The following is a 27,353-nucleotide window of genomic DNA, read 5'->3' on the forward strand; positions in this document are numbered from 1 at the left end:
GGTCTGTACCTGGAGAAGCAAATAAAAAAGCTGCCAAGTGCAAGTGCCCTTGAGAGGAAGGACAGGAAGTATAGGAATGAGCCACAGACCGGGTGGCATAGGTGGGGCAGAATTTCTGCCTGCAGTGTTGCAGATCTGGGTCTTCCTCTGAGGACAAAGGCAGTGTGGCTTTTGGCTGCCAAGGGGGTAAAAGGAATGACTATGCCTCAACAGGCCAAAGAGGGCCCTGCATCCAGCCAGAAGGATCTTTGCAGGAGAACCCCTTAGGAGCCATCAGCTCTTCACCTTCCTGATTCTAATTAAGGGGAACTTGTATATGAGGGGGCTGCTCCAAAGAAGCATGAGTTATATTTGGGGTGCTATGGGCTCCAAAATCCTTGAAACTGCGCGTGTCTACATGTACGAGCGTACAAACTTATCCCAAGCTGGAGCCTCACAGGAGTCCGTAACGCAAAATGTGGGAACACAGGGGCTGGGAGGAGCTGGAGGACTCGAGTTCTTGCACTGACAAGGTAAGGAAACAGTGACTCAGATGGGGGTTTGTCTGAGGCCACACTGAAGCTGGGCTTCCAGCGTCTGGCCAGATCCACTTTTGGTGGTTAGAAGTTCCTGCTACGGCCCTGAGGTGGGAATGTGCCTGCAAGGCCTAGAAGTAACATGGACGTCAGCTGTGTAAGAGCAGACTGTAACTGGGTGCTGGTGGCTCACACTTGTAATCCTAGCTACTTAGGAGCCTGAGATCTGAGGATTGCGTTCAAAGCCAGCCCGGGCAGGAGAGACCGTGAGACTCTTATCTCCAATAAACAACCAGAAAACTGGAAGTGGCACTGTGGATCCAGTGGTAGAGCGCTTGCCTTGAGCTGAAAAGCTGAGGGACAGCACCCAGGCCCAGAGTTCAAGCCCCACGACTGACAAAAAAAAGTAAAGAAGAAAAAAGAAAGAGCAGACTGTAGAGTCAGTCACACAGGCCGCTGCTGGGTCTTCAGTGTGGGCACCGAGTGACTTGGAAGCCTGTGGAGGTTCTGAGCAGGTCAAGGAAAGTTGTGCCTTCTGTTTTAACAGGCTCTTCAGCTGTCCTGTGGAGGGTGGCCTGCAAGGACAGGAGGGCAGTAAGAACTTCCCCAATGGTCTGATGAGAGGTGGTGGTGGCCTAGACCAGTATGGGGAAGGGAAGAACTAATACTTTGTAAAGGGAAAGACAATATGACTTCCCGGAGTCTGGATGTGGGGTGAGAAAAAGGAGTCAGGGGGTATAGTAATAGGATTTGACTCTAGGGCTTAGGTTTTCACCCCTAGAATGGGGAGGGGGGAGGACCAGGGAGAAAGACAGACAGACAGAGACATACACAGAGACATATAGAGAATTTGAGTCAAGGTCAAGTCCCACTCTTCCATGGACACAGAGAAAGAGATGGAAAAGCAGTGGGGGGGGAGGAGATGGATTATATAGGGAGGGATCACAGTTTGCTTGTAGACATGCTGAAATGCCACTTAGACTTTCAAATAGAAACCAGTCTCTGAGCCTTGAAAGATCATCTGAGTGGCCCAAGGAAAGAAGTTTGCTGGGTGTGGGGGTCATGGCCAGTGAATGGGCATCTTGTGGCAGAGATGTTGGAAACAGGGTGGGGTTAGGGGTGGGCTGAAGACAGACCTCTCCGAATTCTTTGGGTTTCTTTCTTAGTCTCTAAGCTTCTTCCTTGGCCAGCCCCACCAGACCTGCAGTAGAGCTGGTGTCACGTCTGGGCCCGAGGCTGAGGAGAGTGCAGGGCCCAGGCTGTATGGCCATGACCTCATCACATTTCTCTCGAACATGGGCCCATGGGGCAAACTCTAGTTCAGGAAGGGGACTACTCTGAGGTCTAAGATCTGAGCTCTGGTTCTGGCTCGTCTATTCCTTGGTTCATAGCTGTACTTTGATTTCTCATCTGTCCAGCGAACCTCCATCATCAAACCCAGGGCCTTGCAGGTGCCTGGATGGCAGGCCTGGTCTCACACGTCCTTCCCAAGTGGAGGCCTCGCCTGCCACTCATCTAGAAGGGGAGGTAACAAACTCCCTGGACAAGAGAGTCCCAAAAGAGTAATACTTTTATTCCCATCAGTGCTGCTGAAGGGCTTGACCTTTACAAGGAAGTGTTAGATAAACAAGGGGTGTGAGGCCACGGGAGCCTCCGTTCTCACTGCCTCCAGACCAGGACTGAGGGCTTGCTTGGAGGGGCTGGCCCTTTGAGGGCTTTTCTCAGGTAGGGCCATCTCAGACAGGAGCAGGAGGCTGGGCCAGCAAAGCTCTTCTGAAGCAGGCAACGAAGAGGAGCCCCAGGTGGGCTGTTTCTTAGCAAGTGGTCCTGAGTGGTCAGCGCCCCACGGAGGCTTCCCGGGGCCCCTGCTGGCTCCGTCTCTCCTCCAGTGCCCGGCACACCCACATGGACACCACGGCTGCATTTCCATCGTTGAACTGCACGATGAACGGGTGGCCCTGCAGGGAAGAAGAGTAGATGTGAGACCAGTGCCCATACGTCATATGGAAGAAAGCAACCCATGGTTTGCTGGCAGCCTACAGCTGATGTCTTTCTTTCCTCCTTTCTCTTGCCTGTTTGTGTGCCAGGCCTGGGGCTTGAACTCAGGGCCTGGGTGCTGTTTCTGAGCTTTTCTGCTCAAGGCTACCATTCTACCACTTTGAGCTACAGCCTCATTTCTGACTTTTTGGTAGTTAATTGAAAATAAGAATCTGCCAGGGTTGGTTTGAATCACAATCCTAAGTAGTTAGGATGACAGGATTGAGCCACTGGTACCTGGCTCTGATTTCTTTTCTTTCTTTTTCTCCCTAACACAGCATGATAAGGAAGGCGGCTTTCAGTTCCATTTCTCAGCCTAGGTAACTGGGGCCCACGGTGGGACAGTAAGCTGCCCGGGTCTGGAGTTCTTCCCATCTGCTCCCTGCTCTGCAAAGCTTGAGGGTGCATCTGTCTTCACTCCATGTTCTTGCTGGCTCTTCTTTGGCTCTGCATCACTTCTCAGATACTCGGTGAAGGCCCACCCCCTGTGTGGCCAGCTTTCCAGTCTGCTGCTGCCTAGGGACCAAACATTTATCCTGCCAGATGCTTTGTGAATCTCTTTTTGTTTTTTTTTCTTCTGTGGGTTCCCTGTATAAAAATCCCAGCCTGCAACTGGAGGGAAGGGAAAATGGGCCAAGAGAAGGACGATGGGAAGAGGCATGCTTTGGCACATGTGGACCATTCAAGGCTGTGAAGTTGACTTTGGAGGGGGCCAATTCTGTTTCTACATGGCCTGTCTTTCAGAGTAACCTATTTAGCCCACAGACAGGCCAGGCTATATTTAGTACTAAGATATACACCTGCAATCTAAGAGCCACCTGGGAGTTCTCAGCAAGGGAAGAAGAAAGCCGTGACAGCCACAGGGCCACCCTGGCTACAGGTGGCAGGCAAAAGGAAGACTGGGGAAGTATTCTTTTCCTTCTCCCTAAGTGGCTTCTTGCCTAAGGAATTTATATCCGCTGGCGTTCTGGTCTACTAAACATGTTGTAGCCAGCAGAGAGACAACAGACCCAGAAAGCCACAGTGGATGAGCAGAGAACAGGGAGATGAGGACTTCCTGTGGCAGCCCCCAGCTTCTGTTCTTGCCCTGCTTCTGACTGTAACTCCCTCTTATTCTCTTCTTTCTAAGCCCCTCTTGGGACCCATTCCCGATCCCAGACAGGGATTTCAGGGGCTGTTTCCTAAAACACCTGGCCATGATCTGCAGCTGGGCAAATAGCCAGGCCCTGGGAATGTGCTCAAAGCCCCATACTTGCAGGCAACAACCTCATATTCTCTCCAGCACGGCCAGGAGGAATATGGCCATGGTGCTCCAATCCCAGCAATGGCAGGAGCTGCAGAGGGCCAGGCTGGGGTAGGGAAAGGGGGCTGCACAGTTTGCATGGACCTCAGGTGAGACTGAGATGTCTCTGGGGACAAGACAAAAAAGGCCAGGAGTTTGCAGCCTGGGCTGTGTCCCCTCACAGTCCTCTCCAATTCAGGTAAGGGACATTGTCCTGAGGAGCAAGAGCATGGATCTAGCTCAGAGGAGCTGAGAAGCTCAGTTCTGAGGGTGCCTGGACACCTGGTACAGATTCCCAAGGTCATGGTACAGCCAAGCTTGGAGCCCAGCTGGGCGTGTCCTGTGACTTGCTCTTGGCATTCTGTAGGGACTCTGGGTGGGGGCTAAAAGGCCTTCATATGTTCTCTTCCCCCATATATGCCTACTGCCTGCCTGCCTTCTCTGATGTCTGCCTGGACAGGAGATCTTTCTTGAAGTCCAAGTGTCCACACTTCTTCTCCCTGAGGCTGAGGAAAGGTGACCTTGTGCCCTCCTGGAGTATGAAGGGAGAAGCTGTGCTTAAGCACCATGGGCCCCTCCCACATCCCCAAGCCTGGGGTAATTCAGTGTCACTTTCGCCAGAATGCCCAGTGACTTTGGAGCCATATGCTCTATCTCTGTTTGGAAACAAGCAGAGTGGAACGGCAGGAGAGGAATGGAGGCAACACAGGCATTCCTCCACCTTTACAGGAAGGGCTGATGGTAGTTAGGAGGCAAAGAATTCTGCCCAGGCTGCTGGACCTCTCCTGTCTCCCTTGGCTGGGAGCTGTCTCCCCTCTCCTGGATGTGGCTGACAATGTGCAGTGTCCTCGATGCTTTCTACCACCCTGCCAAAAGTGACTTTGTCTCTGGTCACTGCCATGTGGTTCAGGATGGATGCCTGTGGAACAGAGAACCTGGGAGACAGGAAGACAGACAGACAGCAACAGCATGCCCACAGCTCTGTCTGCAGAGCCTGGTAGAGTGCGTACCAATTGAGGGCTGCAGTGACTGCTGGCCTCCTGAACCAGTTTGAGAGCATGCTCATTTCCTGCGCTCTCACAGGGACAACTGCAACAATTCATCCAGCGTGGCTCCAACTGTTTGGGCTCGCAGACTTTGTCACAGAGGATGGAGACAGAATAAAGGCAAAGAGACAGGACAGGCTCAAAGTGGGACTTGGCACAAGTGGGATAAACCAACCATCAGAGACAGCCGCTAAAGCAGCAGAGAAGCATGAAGTGGGTGCTGGTAGCTAGGTGCTAGTGGCTCACACCTATAATCCTAGCCACTCAGAAGGCTGAGATCTGAGGATCGTGGTTCAAAGCCAGCCTGGGCAGGAAAATCTAAAAGCTGGAAGTGGGGCTGCTACCCAAGGGGTAGAGCACTAGCCTTGAGCAAAAAGCTCAGGGACAGCACCCAAGTCTTGAGTTCAAGCTCCAGTACAATCACACACACACACACACACACACACACACACACACACACACACACACACACACACACACGAGGGCACTGGTGATACTTCAGTATGCCATAAAATATGTGGCTATCCAATATGTCCCCAGCCTGGCTGCTGTGTCTGGCTCCGGCTGGAGCTGGATGCTCCATCTCTAATACTCTACTGCTGATAGCCTGAATTCTGCCTTGTGTAACTGCAAGGGGATGCCTTCCTGAAGGAAAGCCTGGAGTCTGCAGGCCTCCTGGTTTGGAAGGCTAGAGGTCAGGAGGAGTTCATGCGGTAGTCTCTGTCCAGTTGCCACAGTTCAGTGATCACTCAGTGACACATTGCTGTCTGTCATTAGTGGGGCTCAAAGTTTCGTCCTAAATAGGAATTTGCCAATTTGTGGTCTCTCATACATTCGTTTTTCTTCATATAATGTCCTTAAAGAACATCATGTTCTTTAACATCATGCATTTGAACTGTCAAGTAAACCTTTCCTGTGGACATAGCAGGCCCTCATGGTGCCCCTGGCATGGTAGAGTGCTCTGTATGCTGTGTCCACACCTCCCTACCACACACTCGCGGTGGTTAGGCCTTGCTGGATACTCACTTGAACCTTCCCCAGCTCCCCAATTTTATTATTTTACTTATTTTGTGTGCAGATGTTGGGACGTCAACTCCCTTACCTTTTGTTGCTTAAGGCTGGTGCTCCACTACTTGAGCCACAGCTGTATTTCCAGCTTTTTGCTGGTTAGAGATAAGAGCCTCATGGACTTTGAAGCATGAGCCTTACATCTCAGCCTCCTGAGTAGTAAGGACTACAGATGTGAACCACTGGTGTCAACCAGAGTTTCCTCTCCACCCCCAGCACCAGTCTGTGGGCTTGAACTCAGGGCCTGGGTGCTATTCTTCACATTTCAGACTTCTGGGAGCTAGGATTATAGGCATGAGCCACTGGTGCTCGATAAAGCTCCCCAATTTTATAGACAAAGGAAAGTAAGGTTCAAGGAAACCTTATGATGCAGGGGAAGGCCACAGGCTGGAAAGTAACAGAGGTTAAGGTTTAAACCCAGGATGCTATTCCACTGAGAAACATTATGCTGTCTGCTACCTGCTGGTGTTCCCTAAAGTCAACTTCCCCCCACTTGTGACTTACCTTTCCTCTGTGAGTACTCAGTACCTACTATTCAATTAACAAAATTAAGGTAGAAGAAAGAGGTATACTTGTGTCCTTGCTCTTCAGATTTGTATGTGTCTGGTACTGCTAATTATTTAATACTCAGCAATTCGAGTAAGCCTTATTATCCTCATTTGACAGATGAGGAAACTAAAGCTGTCCATAGGGCTTATTCTGGCCATCACACTGCCTTTTCAACTCAATTCAGGGCAGAAGGGCAGTCTGGCTGATCCCACCCCTAGAGCAGGAGCCAGGATGCTGGCTGATGGCACCAGCTTCCCTGACCATCGGGCGACAGAGACAAGAACCTGGGAGGCAGAAAGAACAATTAGAAGCGGGGCTCCCACTACAATGCCACCATCATTGGAGCCCTTCTTTTTTTTTGGGGGGGGTCTGGTCGTGGGGCCTGAACTCTGGGCGTGGGCGCTGTCCCTCAGCTCTTCAGCTCAAGGCTAGCGCTCTACCACTTGAGCTACAGCACCACTTCCAGCTTTTTCTGCTTATGTGGTGCTGAGGAATCGAACCCAGGGCCTCATGCAATTGAGGCACCTTCCCAGCTGCTTAAGCACTAATTTTTAAAACAAAACATAAAGAAGTCTGTATTAACAATTCTGTTATTGATTTACTGTGGTTTGCAAGGGAATGTTGATGAAGATTAAGTGTATGGGAGCCTGAAATGTGTTTTCTGTGGTGGTGTTGCAGGTCACATGCAGGGTGAATGACTGACACATGTTTTATCTGGTTACAAATAAGCCTTATGAAGCCCAGTCTGATTCACTGTGGAGGAGGGCAGACACTTAGTTATAAGCTTTGTCTCTGAGTTTCCAGGAGACTTGATTTGATTCACTCAATTTACTACAGAGGTGCCGAGGGTACCAGTGTGCCTGGACCTCCTAAACCTGGCCTTGGAGTTCTAGGTCTTCCTTTGGTACATCCACAACTATTCGGCTTCCTTAGACAATAAAAGAACCCCAAAAAGGCTAAGGAAGGCACAGCATCCAGACCTTGAGTTTAAGCCCCAGTACCAGCACACACAAAAAAGGGGAAGAAATATCAAAACCTCAACAAATTAAAATGCACCCTAATGTTTAATTCAAGGCAGAATGATCATATTGCTTCCAACTTGGCATTTATACAAAACATCAAGCAGTGTATTTCTTACTGAGAGTTACTTTGAAATCTAGAAACATTTTTACAATGCACTGGTCACTTACATTTATTCAACCCAATTTTCTTGTACTTAAGACTAATTCTAGCAAGCATTATTTCACTAAGTACAAAAGAAATAGCCAATAGAAAGAGGAGGAAAAGGGCTCTTTTAAGGGAAGAAAAAGGTAAGATAAGAAATGATATATATCAACACACTACACAACAGAATTCGAACACATGTGCTGATATCAGGAGACACTATCAGACATTAAAATATCTGTAATAATGTTCAAAGGAATTTTCTTAAAAAGCTAAATTCTGATGCATGTAGCCTAGTTATGAGCACAGAGGAGTGTTTATTTAGGAAAACCTCTTTTTGTGTGTGTATGTTGATACCAGGGCTTGAAGGACCTCTTACTTTCACTTGGCTTTTCTATTCAAAACTGGTATTCCTTCATTTGAGCTATAACTCCACTTCTGGTTTTTTGGTAGTTAATTGGAGATGAGTCTCATGGACTTTCCTGCCCAGGCTGGCTTTGAAATGCGGTCCTCAGATCTCAGATTCCTGAGTAGCCAGGATTATAGGTATGAACCTCTAGTGCCTGGCTAAGAAGATCTCTTAATTGTAGTCCCCCTCTTCAAGTTTTGATTTTATCTAGGATTTGCTTCAGTTATAACTACCATGGATAGCTTCAGAATAACTTCTGTGGACTGGGAAGGTGGCTCAGTGGTAGAATGCTTACCTCCCATGCATGAGGCCATGGGTTTAATTCCTCAGCACCACATAAACAGAAAAGGTCACAAATGGCATTGTGGCTCAAGTGGTAGAGTAGTAGTCTTGAGTTGAAGAACCCAGGGACAGCGCCCAGCCTAGAGTTCAAGCCCCATGACTGGCCAAAAAATAAAAAAATAAAAATGAAATAGCAAATAATTTTTTAAAAAAGGAATAACTTCCATGAAGTAACTCATTCACCAATACTGAATTAAAGATGTGCTATTATACAAGTTTTCAAACACTAATTCATTCAAACACTAATTCATCCATTCCTTCATTTGTCCTACAGGGGGTTAAATTGGGGACTTGCACTTATGGGGCTGGTGCTCTACCATTTGAGCCATGTCTTTGGCTTGGCTTTTTGATGGTTATTTTGGAGATGGGGTCTCACGGGTTTTTCTGCCCAGGCTAGTCTCCAACCATGATCCTCAGCCTTCTGAGTACCTAGGATTACAGATGTGAACCACTGTTGCCCAACTGGAATGCCAACCTTCAACCCAGGAAAAGCTCTGTTCACTGGCAAGCACTGTGATGTCACAAGCAGACACGCCTGCTTCCTCTAACTCAGCAAAGAAATATGGGGCCACATAAGGACCAAGTTTATTTTGGCTTCCTTTGCAGAGTTTGGTTACTTGTAAGATTTATGGCCTAAGTGGAAGGGGAGGGAAATCCAAGAAATATCTGGATGAGTAGATTTATAATCTCATCTTGTCTTTATAATAACATTAGGAATGACATCCTATGACATAATCTTGGAATGACTGCAGGGCAGCTCAGAAACTCTGTGGGAAGTTTTATATTTTGGCTTTGGAACATTTGGTGGTGGCAAGGTCAGGTAGGAAAGGACCAGGGAAATGAGCCAGAGAGACAGAGAGTGAGTGTCAGCTGCTTTAATTTTCTGTGTCAACTCTGAAAATTAGATAAACAATGACAAACCAGGCTTTTAAATGAACTTGTCACTTCTAGTTTTCTTGATACAGGGTAACATTTTTCAAGTCCTAGGAGTCCTAAAGACAGATTTAACCCCTGAGAGGCTTACCTAAGTGTTTGAAAGTCCTTGTGTCTGAAAACAAAGGATTTACTCCAACTCTATACTTCCTTTTTTTTCTTTTTTGGTCTGTCTTGGGGCCTGAACACTGGGCCTAGGCACTGTCCCTCAGCTCTTCAGCTCAAGGCTAGCACTCTACCACTTGAGCCACTGCTCACTTCCAGCTTTTTCTGCTTATGTGGTGCTGAGGAATTGAACCCAGGGCCTCATGCACGCAAGGCAAGCACTCTACCACTGAGCCACCTTCCCAACCATATACTTCTTTTTTTTTCACTCTAAATCTTTTTTTTTTAATACGTATTTTTATTGTGAAAATACTGTACGGAGGGGTTACAATGACATGAGCAAGGTAATGAGTACATTTCTTATCCAACCATACTTTTTAAAATTAAAAACTATCTTTTAAATTTACATACTCTTTTTTTTGGGGGGGGGGTCCGGTCGTGGGGCCTGAACTCTGGGCGTGGGCGCTGTCCCTCAGCTTTTCAGCTCAAGGCTAGCACTCTACCACTTGAGCCACAGCGCTACTTCCGGCTTTTTTCTTATATGGTGCTGAGGAATCGAACCCAAGATCTCGAGCATGCAAGGCAAGTGCTCTACCACTGAGCCACCTTCCCAGCCTTAAATTTACATACTCTTCTTCTGACAACAATTAAGTAGACTGCTTAAGCCATATGGTCCAGCCTCTTGAAGGATCTCAGCTACATTGTTTTTTCTTTTCTTTCTGTCACCTTTTGCTGCCCAGACCAACCTGACCATTTATCATGGTTCTTCTCATGTACTAAGGATTCAATCAAGGTCCTAGGCACAACAGAGAAGCTTCTCCCACTGAATCTCAAGCCAAGTGCTTTTGCTCTGTGTGTGTGTGTGTGAGAGAACTCAAGACTTTGTGCTCACTAAGCAGATACTCAACCACTCCAGTCCCTCCAGTCCTTTGAAGTTATTTTTGGGATAGGGTCTTGTGTTTTTGGCCTACGCCAGCCTCCTATCCCACATGGCTGGGATGAAGGGTACACACCACTACTGGCTGAGATGAGAGTCTGGCTAACTTTTTAGCTCAGGCTGGTCTTGAACTTCAGTACTCCAACTCTTTCCTTCCTGAGTAACTGGGATTATTGGTATGAGGTTCAACACTGACTGGAACTGCCTTAATTTTACATGCTCTGTGCTGTTGAGTCTACACTGCAGCTATGGCATACTCCCTGGTGCGGAGGGGGAAGATCAGTGAATCTTTCTACCCTTACTAACTTTGTTATAGGGATATTTATTCAATATAACCCAGGCTCAATATTTTAATTAGGAGAAAGAAGTACCTATGTTCACAGATAGCAGCGTCTGATCAAGACATTCACCCTGCAGAATGTCTTGAGTCCTTTTTGGTACTGGTTATTTTCATTTTAATTTTTTTGTCATGGGGCTTGAACTCTGGGCTTGGGCACTGTCCCTCAGCTCTTCAGCTCAAGGCAAGTGCTCTACCATTTGAACCACAGCCCCACTTCTGGTTTTCTGGTGGTTTATTGGAGATAAGAGTCTCATGGCCTTCTCTGCCCAGGCTGACTTTGAATGGTAATTCTCATATCTCAGCCTCCTGGGTAGCTAGGATTACAGGTATGAGCCACGGGCACCCAACTATTTTAATTTTTTAATAAAGTTTTGTGCCAGTACTTGGGCTTGAATGCAGGGCCTAGACATTGTCTATTAGCTTTTTTTTCTCAAGGCTGGAGCTCTACCACTTCAGCCACAGCACTACTTCTGTCTTTTTGGTGGTGAACTGAAGATAAAGAATCTCAGGGACTTGCCTTCTGGGTTGCTTTAAACTATAATACTCAGATCTGGGCCTCCTGATCATGGCTCAAAGCCAGCCAAGGCAGGAAAATCTCTTAAACTCTTATCTCTAATTAAACACCAAAAAGCCAGAAGTGGAGCTGTGGGTCAAGTGGCAGAGCACTAGCCTGGAGCAGAAAAGCTTAGGGACAGACCCTGGCCCTGAGTTCAAGCCTCAGGACCAGAACAAAAAAACTCTAGTAGCCCCAGACCTTTCACAAGGAGGCTGGAAGTCCCAGGAGCAAGGCCTGTGCTTATGACCACCTAAGGTCTAAGTTCTGTAAAATCCATCATTCTCAATTCTCAAGGAAATTTATACACCTGACACAGGCTCAATGCTAAATGTGTCCCACTTGGATAGTTTTTTTTTTCCTGTTTGTTTTGTTTTTTAATGTGACGGGCTACATAGGTAGCAAAATGGACCTCTGCTCTGCATATATCAAAGATTCTCCCCTCTTGGGGCCAGTCCCATCCCTGAGCCTGTGGCTTGAAGACCCAACTTGCTTCCTATGCAATACAGGGCCCAGCCAAGATCTCCTGGGCTCGGAATTCCATGTCACAAAACCACAAAATAGAAAAAAGGAATCCCAACTGTTGCACTCATGAACAGCCCACAGACAAGACCGCAGTGCCCTCACACAGCATTTCAAATACAGTTTATTAGTGTGTGATATGAAAAGGGTATTTTTATTGCATGATATAATGCAATGGGACCTTGGGCGCTCTGTGCAAAGACCTCACACTCAGAAGTGTAATGAACCCGTAGTCCCAAAAACATTATACTGTACATTAACCTATCATTAATGGCACATTAGGGCTAGGGGCATTGCACGCTTGCTGGTCAGGGCTCCATCAGTACAGTGTTGAGAAAACCACAGTCTTCCCAGGCTTAAAACAAATAGAGAAAATAAATATTCCTGATGTCTACAGGCAGCTTTAAAGGAAGTTCAATCCCAGCTCTACCCTGCAATTTCCAAGCCTGCATTTTTTTTTCTTTTTTTGGAAAGAAAGGAAGGAAGATACACAACAAACAAAGGGAAAAGGAAATGGCTGTCTTGTCTTTTACCCCCCAGCTATTGGCTAAGCAACCTCAAAGCTGGCTGGACAAGGCCGAGAGCACATGGCACCTTGGTTGTTGGATGTGCATCTTCTTGCTTTCTAGATGGCAAGTCAAGGCTCAGAAAGACAGTGAAGACAACATATCCCCCAGAAACACAGTTTTACAAAGGAAAAGAAAAAGTACAACTGGCCCAAAAGCATGAAAAATCTTTTATCCTTAGACTTAATAAAAGAAAGGTAAATTAAACAACTAATAAGATAGTTTTACCACTGGGACAGATCACATTCACAAAGATTAAAGTTTGATAATCTATTATCAGAAGAGATGGAGAAAAACTGGCATTCTCACATTTATTATACAAAAAATGTATCTATAGAGTGTGTTGATAATAAAAATCTAGAAATGGCCAAAGGGTTAATATAATGGGGTCATGGTTAAGTATTTATGGCAGAGCCACATTTTGGGATACCAAGCAGTCAGGACAAGGGAGTCCTTTACAGGATGAACTCAATAAAAAACCAAAGTGCAAAATAAAAGTAATGAAAGATTCTAGGATCTACCAGCTATGGACAAGCATGCTTGTCCCTGGATAGCAGGGCTGGGGATCTAAGCAGCTAGAAGATGGGGAACTTAGTGCATACCCTTCTGTGCTAACTGAATCTCAGCCATATTTTGCAAACTTAGTTTATAAGCTAAACAATAATGAAGACAGGAATAAGCATTTTGCAGGAACCTACAGTTTTCTACCTCACATGTTAAGTGATTTATATACTTGATCTTGTTGAAGCTTTCACAGAAAGAGAAACAGTGTGGTAGTCACTATTGTCCCTATCAAAAAGTAGGAAATCAAGTTTCAATACACTTGGGTGATCTTGCCCATGTACCCTCATAAAGAAATAAAGGTGGTGTGTGTGTGTGTGTGTGTGTGTGTGTGTGTGTAAGTACTATGGCTTAAGCTCAAGGCTTAGGCACTGTCCCTTAGCTTTTTACCTCAAGGCTGGTGCTATACCATTTGAGCCACACCTCCATTTCTGGCTTTTTAAATTTTTACTTATGTTTTTGTTGGTTGAGGAGATTGAACTTGGGGTCTAGGTATTGTCCCTGAGCTTTCTTCACTCAAGGCTAATGCTCTACCACTTTGAACCACAGAACCACTTACAGTTTTCTGGTGGTTAATTGGAGATAAGCATCTCATGGACTTTCCTGCCTGGGCTGGCTTTGAACCCCAATCCTCAGATCTCAGCTTCCTGAATAGCTAGGGTTACAAGCATGAGCCATTAATGCCCGGCTCACTTCTGGCTTTTTTGTTGGCTAATTGGAGATAAAAGTCTCATGGATTTTCCTACCTCCGTTGGATTTAAACTGTGATCCTTAGATCTCAGGCTCATGAGTACTTAAGATTACTGGTGTGAGCCACCAGCACCTGGCTTGATATAGATTATTTGTAAAATAGAATTATTTCCAAACTTGATATAGCAATGGCTACCTTCCGGAGCAAAATCTGGGCCATCTGGTAGTGACCAGAAGGTGCATGTGTTAGGGGGTGGGGCAGGGAAAGGCAAGTCTAAACACTAATGTTGGCTGAAGTTGAATTCGATTTCTTTCTGGAAACATCTTCTTTTCCTATCATATAGAGGAGAGAATCTAAGGACCTAGGGATAAACACTGTTTAAGTAAATAATGTTTGGCAATTAGGGCTCAAACACATAAAGGGAAGTTTTCTCTAATTAAATATCAACCACCTTCAAAGGCAACGTAGGCACAACCTGAAGGAGAGAATGCAAGGCAAGTACTCCAAGGGCCCTTACAGTTTAGGAAAGCATAAGCAGTTTCCTCACCTGCCATCTTCCCAACAGGAGTTGGAGCAACCGATTTTGAAGCAACATTTTAAAATGCTAGGTTTTATTTGTCCTAGGGTCTGGCGGCATCCACGGTAATTAAAATGTTGATTAGTAAACAGTTTAAATATATGACAGACAATGCAGTTAAAGCCTACAGTTAGGTCAATATGTGATTTAGATTTGCCATTTAAGAAATCTCATTTAAATTTTGCATACATTAATCACTACCATACTTCAAGGTTCTGATATCCACCTGACTACAATATTAAAATAAAACTTGCTGCCCCAGGGAAATCCTACTTATTCTTAATTGTTTCAAGGCTTTGATGGGCTTTTAATCTAAGATTAATTTATGCAATTTTAAATAACTCTTCTTATGATTAATAAGCTTGAAAATTAAAAGGAGTCGAAAGCAATTATAATGAGCATTTGGTCATAACCTCATTAGAAGAAGGAGTGAAGGATACAGCTCTGGAATTCTTACAAGACTACAATTTAAGGTTACTTTTAGAGAAGTCAAACATAGTTCCTGAAATTGCAAAGGCAGGTTAGCAAAGGTCAGTGTTAAAATGACGGCTAGCTAGATTAGCATACTAATGATTTTCCCTGATAGTGACAAAAAGGACACTGAAGAAAGAGTAGAGAGGAGACAGAAAAGAGGAGAGGAGCGAGGGGGAAGGAGGGGGAGAGAAGGGGTAGAAGATAGAGAGAGAGAGAGAGAGAGAGAGATCGAGAGAGAGAGAGAGAGAGAGAGAGAGAGAGAGAGAGAGAGAGATTGCCCTTTCAGATGAGGCAGGCAGCAACACCCGGCTAATGTCATCCCATTTGTTCTAAGTTTTTCTTCACTTTGGCCAGGATTGTTCTACACTATCTATTCTCTCTGGCTTTGGCCTGTGTTGTTTTCTCCTCCTGAAAGGCCTTCCGCCTCCTTAGAAGTAATGATGATAATGAGTTATTTTTTTTGTGCTAGTACTGGGGCTTGAACTTAGGCCTTATGTATTGTTGCTTAGCTTTTTCACTCATGGACTTTCCTGCCTAGGCTGGCTTGACTCTTGAGCCTCAGATTTCAGCCTCCTCAGTAGCTAGGATTATGGGTGTGAGCCATCAGCACTGGCAATAATGAGTTCTTACTATTTATTGAACACTTATTTTATGCCACATGTTAAGCATGTAACATGCTTTTGTATTATTTAAATGCCTGTTTTGTGAGACCCCATTTTCATATGCAAAAATGCACCAGAGCTCAGGTAGCTAGGAAAGGGCTGGTATTGGGGGGTAGCTGCCCTCTGCTGTACCACCACTTTTCAACTTCCTTGCTTTAAAGCCAATTCTGAGCGACCTAGAGGACCAGCTGGAACTGAGCTGCCAGCCTGACCCAATTTTCCTGATGAGAGTGTTTAGTATGTTACTGAGGACATAGTGCTTGATATTCTTTCTGAGCCCATCACAGACTTGGACAAGAACTTGTTGACTGACTGCTACCTAACAATTCCTTCTAACAATACACTCATTACATTTCACTGCCAATAGAAGGCAGACACAGACAAGTCTGGGAGAAACTAACTTCTAAGAAACTGCTCAATGTAAACATTCAACATGCTTTGCTCTAAGTCACATTAGGCTCCACTACATGTATCTGTCTTACAAGAAGCTGTGAGTTGGAGACACACAGGATCATTAGATAAACATGACCCAAGAGGCAGAATAAGTTAGGGTCCCATGTGTCAAGCACTTCAGAGTTTGCAAACATACGTCACAAACTTCATCTTATGTTAACATGAACGTAAGAAATCCCTGTGATGTAGGTATCATTACTCCATTTTACAGATGAAGCTTAGCTCAGGCTCAGAGAAAGTAAGAAAATAGCTCTTGATTACCTGTTTGCCTCAAGGTAGGGCCTGAACTTGAAACCCTACTTTCTGGTACCCACATCGGTGTCTTTGTGGCTTTCCATGTGGCTTCTTGTCTTACACTCACAGTAATAAGGCCACAGATACCTGCTGGGTTCCGATTCTGTGGAATCTCTCCCCTTTTCTTCACATGTTGGCTTCTGTGTTGTTGCTGCATACACATTTTGTTGTGCCGATAAGCTTGAACTCAAGGCCTGGGCATGTTCCTTAGCTTTTTTTTTTTTTTTTTTGCTCAAGGCCGGCTCAATACCACTTGAGCCATGACCCCCACTTCAGATTTTTGCTGGCTTAGTAGAGATAAAAAGTCTTATGAACTTTTCTGCCCAGGCTGGCTTCAAACCTCAATCATCAGATCTTAGCCGCCTCAGGAGCTAGCACTCCAGGCTTGAGCTACACATGAAAGGCACTAGCAAGGGAAAGCACTTCCCCAGGGAAGCCTTCTTTCCTCACCACACTTTAGACTCCTCAGTTGCACAACCAGCATCTGATTGCCCTCTGCATTCCTACAGCTCTGTAACTCCAGTAGCCAGCCGGGACTGGCAAACTCCTGGTGTGCAGTGAGGTAAGGAGCTATGCTACAGTGGTAGTCAGCACATAGCTTCCTTCAAAAATATATGCTGCAAGGAAATGTCAGCCACTCAAAGAAATACCTGAGACAGGCTTGATTCACTTGCTGGCACAAACTCCTTACTTACCTTCAAGAAACAATGTAGACACCACACTGTCCATGGCCCATACTTGGAGTATCATTGGACAGTAGCACCTCTGCACATAGTACAGGCGCAGGAAAACTTTGATGGGTCACAGGAAACATCCATCAAATTCAAGGATCATTGTCTCCCTCCCTCCATCACTCCGTCCCTTCCTTCCCTCCTCCCTCCCTCCTTATCTTCCTTCCTTCCTTCCTTCCTTCCTTCTTTCCCTGACAGTCCTGGGGATTGCACTCAGGGTCAGGATGCTGTCTCTGATCTTTTTGTGCTCAAGGCTAGCACTCTACTACTTGAGCCACAGCTCCACGTCTGGCTTTTTGGTAGTTAATTGAAGGTAAGAGTCTCATGGACTTTCCTGTCCAAGCTGGCTTCAAACCATAATCCTCAGATCTTAGCCTTCTTAGTAATCAGGATTATAGGCGCAAGCCAATGGCACCTTGTTTCTGCTCATTTCTATAACTGTGATGGTTAAGAACTGGAAAGGGAGAGCGACTGTGGCCAGAGACCTGGCAGGACATACTCTACTCTTGCTTTTGGCCACAGACTGCTTTCTTACAGCTTCTCAGCTAACCAACTGTGTATAAAATGCTGATAAGTACTTTCTTTCTTCCTATTGCATTATTGTTCTTTTTGGTTCCAGTACTGGAGCTTGAACTTAAGGCCTGGGCCCCTTAGCTTTTTCACTCAAGGATGGTGCTCTAGCACTTGAGCCACAGCTCTACTTCTGGTTTTTTGCTGATTGATTGCAGATATGAGTCTCACAGATTCTCATGTACAGGCTGGCTTTGAACTGTGATCCTCGGATCTAAGCTTCTGAGTAGCTAGGATTACAGGTGTGAACCACTGGTGCCTGACTTCTTTCTTACTACCCATTTTGTTTGAACTGAGGTTCAGGCTTCAGCCAGGCCTCGGTCACACCTGCACAGCCATCTGTATTCTGCCCAGTGAATGCTGATGAGCACCAAGTGGAAGGGAACATAGCAAAGAACTGAACAACGCAGCTGATTGGCCCACAGGCTTCACAAGTACATACTGTTAAAGCCCTATAACTGTCTTTCTGGAGTAACTGTATTTAATTTTTCTGAAAAAGTTCAACTTTACTGGCATGATCCAAACCATCACGACAAACTCCTACCTACTCTGTATCAGCAGATACAGCTTTACTGTAATACAATGGAGTCTTCTGTTCTTTCTGGCTGTGTGACTCCAGGCACATCAGTTAATCTTGCTGAGCCAGAATATGCATCAATAAAGAACAGTCTTTACACTGATCATGGAAGGGTAAAATGAGATAGCCTTTGTGTTCAAAACATGCTGTTTATAATAATTTATCTATAATAATAAAATTAATAAATTCTTCTAGAAGAGGGTCTCACGATGCTGTTCAGGATGGATTCAAACTCCTGGGTTCAAGTGATCCTCTAACCACAACCTCCCAAACAGAGCTGGGACTACAGGTGTGTGCCAATGTGTGTGTGTGCGTGTGTGTGCGCGCGCGCGCGTGTGCACGTGTGTGAAGTTGGGTACAACTGTTAGTGAAATCTGTCCAATTAGTTCTGAGAAAATAAACTGTGGTATCAATTTTGGCTGGTGTGGCTATTAGAGAGTCTGCACTTTAACTTACAATCAAAAACAAGCTGTGTTTCTGATTTGCATTAGAAAGGGCATTCGCATAAACACCCTGCTGTCCTGCGAGGCCAGATTCTCTATCACCCCATTCTCAAAGCCACAAACCTGGAGAATCTTTGCTTCCCCACAAGGAACTTACCCATTAAATTCATGCCATTTCCCTTCCATAACCAGTTACTGAGCATTCCACTTGGGCCAGAGGCCAAGGTACAAAGATAAGTAAAATTCACTCTGTCCTAGGAACCCACGGTCTTATGCATGAACTATTGTCATTCACATGGACAAGTTGCAGTCACAAGCCCACGAAGTCACAGAATGACCTTCAAGAGAAAGTCATTAGGAAGTGGCACTGTGGCTCAAGTGGTAGAGCACTTGCCTTGAGCTGAAGAGCTCAGGGACAGTGTCCAGGCCCAGAGTTCAAGCCTCATGACCCACCAAAAAAAAGAAAAAAAAAAGAAGAAAAGAGGAAGTCAGCAACCAAACTGAAGCCAGCCTGGGAAGGAGGCTTTGTCACTTGGGACCTGGAGGCTGGGTAGGAGTTTACCACGTGGATGTGGGCACTAACATTCCAGGCTCCGGGCAGAATGAAGAAACATAAGAGAATTTTCCAGGTGTTTGGTCATGGCCAGAACTTAGGAGCACAGGGCCTGTATAACGAACGGGGTGGTTGAGGCAAAGCTGGTTAGCAAAAGCAGCAGAGGTAAGAGAAAGTGACAGAGGGCCTTTGCCAACAATCTTCATTCTCCTGCTGAACTGCAGGCTGGCTAGGCTCAGGACCAGGGCCGCAAGTTAGAACTGAGGCCAGAACATGAAAACGGCATGTGTTCACTACTGCACATTTTTGCTATGCCCAGAGTGTGTTCTCTCCCTGTCTCATTGCAGAAGAAAGTTTCTGAAACACAAGTCTGCGCTACACGTGCAGTGGGTTCTAACTGGGCTGGCTTGGAAAGCCAAGCTCATGCCTGCCTTTAGTGCTTAACCCACTTTCCAAGTGCCTTGCTGCTGTGTGTGCAGAAGGGCTGGAGGGAGCCAGGTGAAGAAGGTACTGGCCCAAGCTCTGTTGACCTCCTGATGAGGGAGGGAGTTGGTTTTCCTGGAGAAAGAACCTTCCAGCCCAGAGACAATGCCACAGGCTTCTCCCATTGCAGTTTTCCAGGATTGCTGAGTTTTGCCTTCCCTGGAGTTAGAGAGCATTCCAAAGGCTTAAAAAAAAATCATGTTTAATTTAAAAATTAGAAACTGGAGCAGGCTGTGAGCACAGGGGTTGATTGAAACAAAATTTAAATTCCTGTCAAGCCCATTTAAACACAGGGGCCCTTCATAGACAATTAGCTGCTCCCTGTGACTGCTGAATAAACTCAGGCCTGGTCACTGTGAGGAGAGAGATGCCTACTGTGAGGGGCTGAGAAAAAAAATTAACTAAAATCAGGCTGTATGAAATATTTAGCCTTCCAGTATATCACAGGGGTTTGCAAGTGTAAACAAGACAAAAATCGATTCCTTGGTGCCCTCAAATCAATCCCCCAAAATGGGTAGGGCATCTGTTTCTGCTCAATTTTGTTTACATCGGCAGATTTGCCTTAATTGCAGTTGTTTATCTCGCATTGTCCCTGGGGCCCTAATCTCTGGATTACTAATACTTAACACTCATTTCACATCTAAAGCTACTTCTAATCCTCAACAGGTTTGGAGGGGGCCTCTTAAAATGATCGAATCCGCAGAGGCAGGAGCCACAGCCTCTTTGTGAAAGGCACATTTTCCTTTCTGTTCCAGCTGGGTCCAATCATCACCAGGGCCGGCTGCAACAAAGGTGCTAAAAGGCTGTTCCACAATGACTGCTGCTCCACTGGGGGTTCAGGGGATGAAAAAGAGCTTTGATGGAAAGAGCTGAACAAGAGGCTAAAGCAGTCCAGCCAAATAGAGTTACTGTCATAATCAAATGCTGTCAATCACCATGAAAATCCAATTAAAAATGTCTCAGCACAGCCCTCTTAAGTGGAAAAATGTACCCTATTTATACAAATTTTTGTCAACTCCACACTGATCCCACAATTAGAAAGTCCTGCTATTATATTAATTGGACTCCCCCTCCCCACTCCTCCCCACCCTATGAGAAGAGATGCAGCCCACTGGGAAGCCTTTGAAGGGAGCTGAGACACACATAGGCTATTGGTATACAATTAAGAGTTAATCGGGTTACGTTTGAAAATTCCATTTTTATTTGTGTCAAGGGAACCTTTGCGTGAATAAACGAAGAATACCTATTCTCCAACTTGAGAATCAGTGACCATTTATACTGAGAGAACAGAGAAAATGGCAAACCAGGATACTGGAAAGAAACTAGACCATGCTCAGGCAAATGTCTCTCAGTAGACTAAAGCCTAATGTTTAATTCTAATCTTGAAAATTAAATAGAGGACGGAAGGCCCAAATGCCTCTGTTGCCTTTCTGCAGTCTCTAAATGGCCACATGAACCTCAAATTATCTGCAGGCAGATTTGCCCCCACCCCAAATAACATGTGTATCTGAAGCCATATGACTCAGGATCCCTAAAGATCTCTTGCAAAACTGCTACAAATTAAAAAGCAAACAACCCATTAAACAAATCCAGCTGGTTAAAGCAGTAAATAGGAGACTTCTAATATTTTTCTAACTTTTGACATTCCTGGATAGACTCATTAATAACTAATAAGAACTGTTATCTTTTAGTGGAGTACACTCACAAGAAAACAACTTCACTACCTTCACCATCAATTCCCAACTCCCAGGACCTAGCTTTAAAATCTTTTTATATTTTCCCCTCAAATGGTGAATGTCTCTGGTCTTTTTCAACATGATCCACTATAACCCAAAAGCTAGGCTGACGAAGACCTTGGGGACCACTGTCATCGATCTAACCAGAAGATGACATTGGTTGGGTGAGCTCCTCCAGGTCTTGACTAATGACTTCTCAGTTTAAAAGAGAGCTGGAGGTGAACTCTCAAGTGGACAGAATGTACATCCAAGTTCACAGTGCTGCTCAACACCTACTTAGCATTTCCTGGTTGATCCATGCATCCAGGGTTGGATAGAGACCCCGGTGCCTATTCTGAATGGTGACACCTATGTCATACTGGTTAAATGCTTTTACTATCTTTCTATGAACACTAAAATACCCTTGAAATCTGACCATAACCTCTAGTAAAAAGTCCAAAACAACAACAACAATAACAACAAAACCCACCTCTGGTCAGACTATATAGTCTAGTAAAGGACAACCTAATACGATTTTTGGAGGGGGCAAGGTTTCACTATTTAGCCCAGGCCTTGAATTTGAGGTTCTTTCACCTCAGCCTCCTCAGCTCTGGAATTACAACCTTGCACTATTAAACATTACTAATTGTATGTGTGTGCACATGTCCATGTGCACATGTATGTGTTTGACGAGTGGGCAGACAATACTGGTGACCAAACCCTAGTCTTGTTTTATTTTTGTACCTGTACTGGGGCTTGAACTCAAGGCCTTTTGCTATCACTTGGATTTTTTCACTTATGCTGGCACTCTACTATTGAGTCCTACCTCCACTTTTATTTTTGCTGGCTAATTAAAGTCTCACTGTTGTATCTGCCTCTATCCTCAGATCTTAGCCTCCTGAGTAGCTAGGATTACAGGTATGAGCTATCAGTGTCTGGCCTAGAACCAGTCATTTTTACCTAATGATGCTTCTTAAAATCACCTACAGGACTTTAAGAAAAAAAAATAAAGTTCTTACTCCCTGACAAATGCCACGATTAATTAGTTTAGCTTGAGACCTAGCTCATTCTGTCTCTCCCTCCCTCATTCTTTCTTTTCTTTTCTTTCCTTCCTTCCTTCCCTCCTCCCTTCCTTCTTGTATGTGCCAGTACTCTGTGTGTGTGTGTGTGTGTGTGTGTATGAGCTTGAATGTGTATGGGACTTGAAATGAGGATCTAGACACTATCCCTTTTTCACTCAAGGCTAGTGCTTTACACTTGAGCCACATCTCCATTCTAGCTTTTTGCTGATTAATTAGAGATCAGAGTCTCGCAGACTTTCCTGCTCAGGCTGTCTTTGAACCTTGATCCTCAGATCTCAGCCTCCTGAGTAGTTAAGAATTAAAGGCATGAGCCACTGGTACCAAGCTTCTTTCTTGTTTTAAACCTCTCAGATGAATCTGGTGAACTTCCAGGGTTATGGAACAACTCTAAGTAGAATATAAATACGTCATTACGGGCTGTTCCAACTTAAGATAAAATACATTCTGGAGTTCTTAAAAAGGAAAGCAAGTGATGCATAGGCAAAAACTGTAGGAAGATCTTCAAGAAGGGAAGAGCCAGGCACTGGTGGCACATGCCTATAATCCTAGCTACTCAGGAGGTTGACTCTGAGGATCAAAGTTTGAGGCCAGCTCCAGCAGAAAAGTCCATGAGATTCTTACCTTCAATTAACCAGCAAAAAGCTGGAAGTGGAAGCATGGTTCAAGTGGTAGAGTGCCAGACTTGAACAAAGAAGCCAAGCAAGAGTGCAGGGCCCTGAGTTCAAGCCCCAGTTCTAGAAAAAAAGAAGAAAAAAAAAAAGAGGGAGGCAAGGCCTTTCTGGGCTGGGCACCACCCAAATAGCAGAAACTCCTGAAGGCTGACTGGTGTCCAATGAGCAAATGTGGTGTGACAACCACAAAGACCCACCTCAGCTGCAACAAACCCACATTACTCCAAAGAAGAGCTCAGCAGCTCCACTTCATCTAACATAAGCATATACTTCTTGTGGGCTGTGAGTGCTATACAGCCTTGCTGAGTCTTGAAATGTAATGCTGGGAAGATGACAGATCCATAAAATAAGAAAAAAAAAAAGAATTGCAGGTGTGAGTTCAAACTCTAGACTTAAACAGACAAATCATTACCACATTCAGACACCTATATTGCAGGATGGAGGAAGAAAGTTATCCTCAATTGGGAAATCAGAGCTGTCGGATCCATGATCAAGGAAAAACTTTCTCCATCTGTTTCCCTAGCCATGTGCATGTACACACACACACACGCGCGTGCGTGCACACACACACACACACACACACACAGGTATTTATCTGTTAAAGTCTCATGAAAAAAGTAAGCGGTCACATCTAAGGAAAAACAAAGGCTGTTTTATGGGGTTATAATCTGTCTGTTGTTGCTGAAGTGCTAACATGTCATCAAAAATTCAAATTAAAGCTGTCTGATATGGTGTGATCTCAAGCATGCAGACAGTGACTCATTGTGATTATGTGCAATTAAAAAGCTAACATTGACTTCTATACTGGTGGATTCCTACTTATAGGCACATAAACACATAATCGGCTTCAGAATTTGAGGGAAAAAAGAATCATTCCATGCTGTCAACTGGACCCTAGTGTGGAGCTCTCACACTCCTGTGATGGTTTTTGTACTTAAAGGAACTCCAGCTAGGACTTTTCCCTGGAACTTCTGGGTACCATGGCTAATAAGCTGTTTTGTATGTACCTCCAAACAAATGATGCAAAGTAAAAATAATGTCTTCAAGGAAGTATAGCTAGCCAGATGCAGTTGCTCAAGCCTATAATGCCAGCTACCAAAGAGGAAAATCAGGGTATGAGGTCAGCCTGGTGACAAAAAGGGCACAAAAGTTAGCAAGACTCTTTCATCTCAATTAACAGACCATAAGTATGAAGAAGACTATCTTTGAGGTCTGTGTAAATGAACATTTAAGATTCTATCTAAAAAAATAACAAGATCAGTAGGGTAACAAAATAATAAAAAGCTCAAGTGATAAGAGCACCTGCTTAGCCTAACAAGTTCAAAGTCAAAGTTCAAACACCAGTACCACCAACACACACATACAAATACATACACATATGAATATACAGAAAGGGTAGCTAGACACATATAAATCTGGAAGGTTCATTTTAAAATATATTGTATATGGCCAAATGTGTGGTTCAAACCTTTAATGCCAACACTGAGACAGGAGGATTATATGTTCAGCATAAGACCTTGCCTCAAAAACAAAAAAAAACAGCGAGATACTGCTGGTTTATGTCTGTACTCCTAGCTACTTTAGAGGTGGAGATCAGGAAGACTGTGATTTGAGGCTAGTATGGGGCAAAAAGTTCAAGAGATCCCATCCCAACCAGTAGAGGGACGTGTATCTGCCATTTCAGAGATATAGGAAGCTGAGGTAAGGGATGACAAAAATGTTCCCGACACCAGGCCTGCAATCCTAGCTACTCAGGAGTCTGAGATCTGAGGATTATGGTTTGAAGCCAGCCTAGGGAGAAAGACCATGGGACTCTCATTTCCCATTAACCATCAGAAAACAGAGTGGAGCTGTAGCAGTTAAGTACTAGCCTTGAGCACAAAAGTTCAAGTACAGTGCCCAGGCCCTGTGTTAAAGCCCCATAACTGACCCCTCTCCCCCCAAAAAAGTTCATGAGATTCTCTTCTCAAAAACAAACAGAAAATTAAAAAAGCTGTGTCTGGTGATGTACCTGTCAAAAAATAGAAGAGTTGAGGTCCAGGCTGGCCTAGTGCAAAAAAAATGAGCCCCCATCTTAGAAAGACCCAGGGCACAAAGGTCATAGCTCAGCAGCAGCGTACACGCTTAGCTAATAGGAAGCCCTAAGTTCAAATCCTAATACAACCTACCTACCTACATAGTACAAAAAAACAGCTATTCAGGAGGCTGAACTCTAGAATATCTGGTTCAAGATCAGCTGGAGCAAAAATGATCACTAGTCTCCATTTCCAAAATAACCAGCCAGAAGCAGGACCTAAAATGTGACTCAAGTGGTAGAATGCCAACCTATGAAGCACAAAAGTTTAAATCCTAGTAATGCCCAAAACAAAACAACAAAAACATGCTGTATATGATGTGCAAAAGGTAATTACAGTTCGTGACAATCAAGTCCTATCAACAGGAGTATTTAAAAAAACTTAGATTTAGTCAGGTGCTGGTGGCTCACACCTGTAATCCTAGCTACTCAGGAGGCTAGGCTCTGAGGATCATGGTCTGAAGCCAGTCCAGGCAGAAAAGTCTGTGAGACTCTTACTCTTCTAAACTATCAAAAAAGTTGGAAGTGGAGTTGTGGCTCATCTGGAGAGAACTAGTCTTGAGCAAAACAAAAGAAGCTCAGGGACAGTGCCCAGGCCCTGAGTGCAAGTCCTAGTGTTGGCCAAGCCACATATTGGAATATGAAATACTGGAGTCTTTATTTTACAGTTAGCAGGGCTGCAGGCTGCCCATTGTTACAAAGGCCTACTGCCCCCAAATACACATAACACAAGCTAGGAAACAGGCCAGAGAGGAAAGAAAGAACAAAAACAATACCAACAATCCAACTGAGCTCTCCATTGGAGATGAATTGGGACGTCATGATGACTGGATTCAAGCCAGGAGACAGGACTCAAGAGATGATCACAGAGACACAAGTGACATGGCATCCTGGTGCCTGGGCTGGTCCGGGTCTAAATAGGGACCCAGCAGGGGACGGATCCACAGGAAATTCCCAGTCCCAGGCACTGGACTGACGGATTCAGTAACCAATCAGCCAAGTGTCCAACCCTGTTTCCAGGGATCCAGGCACACCCATCATCTGGGAGGCAGGTTATGTGAGCAGGGGGTGTTTCCCTCCTCCAGTATGAAGACAAGATGCCAGACCCTACCATCCAATATGGAGCTGGCCAGACCTTGCCTCCTCACTTCACCAGGACTGGCATACCCACAAACAAAGCTTAGGTTTTTTTTTCCAAGCAGTGTCCTCTGACCCTGTGAACAATTCTTGCAAGCCCTGGATCCAAATCACCAGAAACATGACCCTGGTGTTCCCAGGAGGCAGTAACAGGTAAGAAATCTGTCTACCTTTCTTTTAACCATAAAGAATTCCATTCTCGCAGAGATGAGCCCTTCTCCACCTTTCCATATGACTTTAATAAGACTTGCATATGGCTTTGTTTCCTGCCTCCAGAAAACCTTGGCCTCCTCTTTCTTTTAAGCAGCAACTCATTAGTAAACATTCTCCCTACTACAATAGCCTGAATAAAAATCATCTTCTTAATTGTCCAGTGTATTTTGTCTTTCACAGTGATCAGAAAGTTTGGCTTTAGAAAAGGAAACCAGGTCGGGAGCCAATGGCTCGTATCAATTATTATAGCTATTTAGGAGGCTCAGATTTAAAAATTGCAGTTTGAAGCCAGGCTGGGCAGGAATGTCTGAGAGTCCTATCTCCAATTAACCAGCAAAAAGCCGGAGTAGAACTGTGGCTCAAATGGTAGAGTGTCAGCGCTGAGTAAAAATGCCAGTTTAAGCCACAGTACTGTCACCAGGGGAAAAAAAAAAAAACCCACACCATGTGGTAAGAACATCAAAGTCCCCCTGGGATTTCTGTTGGAAAGATAAAAGTCAAATGTGGTAGTTCCTCCACTTATTAAAAGGGACCACATAGATACCCAAATTTACCATACACCTTGAGTAATTGAGAGAATAACCAAGGAAACTATTGGAAAATGTAATTATAACCATGTTTGGGAAGCCAGAAAAGTGATCAATGACAATTTTACTTAGAGGAATTAAACAAGTTAACATCTCCTTGAAAGTAATAAAGTGTTTAAACAGATTTTTCTAGAGCAGGTTGGTATTTCTTAGCCCCCCAAAGCACTACCACCTCTATTACAGAAAGTCTTCACTAGGAGATGATGCCTTCAAGTTTATAGTTGTTGGGGGTACACAGAGGAAAAAAATACAAAGGTAGTATTTTTTTTTTCTTGGTCCTGTTACTGGGGCTTGAACTCAGGACCAGGGGGCTGTCACTTAGCTTTGTTGCTCAAGGGCTACAGCTCTAATTCCTGCCTTTTAGTGGTTAATTGAAGATAAGAGTCTGAAGCACTTTTCTGCCCAGGCTGCCTTCAAACCTTGATCCTCAGATCTCA

General features: G+C 44.8%; 1 protein-coding gene across 1 annotated transcript in view; it reads right to left on the minus strand.

The window, feature by feature from the left end:
* Positions 1–2,067: 2,067 nt before the first annotated feature.
* Positions 2,068–27,353, minus strand: part of Map2k5 (mitogen-activated protein kinase kinase 5) — a 264,967-nt gene continuing 239,681 nt past the window's right edge. The window contains exon 22 of the mRNA XM_013009900.1: positions 2,068–2,473. Within this exon, the coding sequence (XP_012865354.1) occupies positions 2,351–2,473 (123 nt within the window). The 3' untranslated portion in view covers positions 2,068–2,350. The remainder of the gene's footprint in view (positions 2,474–27,353) is intronic.

This window comes from Dipodomys ordii, unplaced genomic scaffold (genome assembly GCF_000151885.1).
Source record: "Dipodomys ordii isolate 6190 unplaced genomic scaffold, Dord_2.0 Scaffold11, whole genome shotgun sequence".
NCBI lineage: Eukaryota > Metazoa > Chordata > Mammalia > Rodentia > Heteromyidae > Dipodomys > Dipodomys ordii.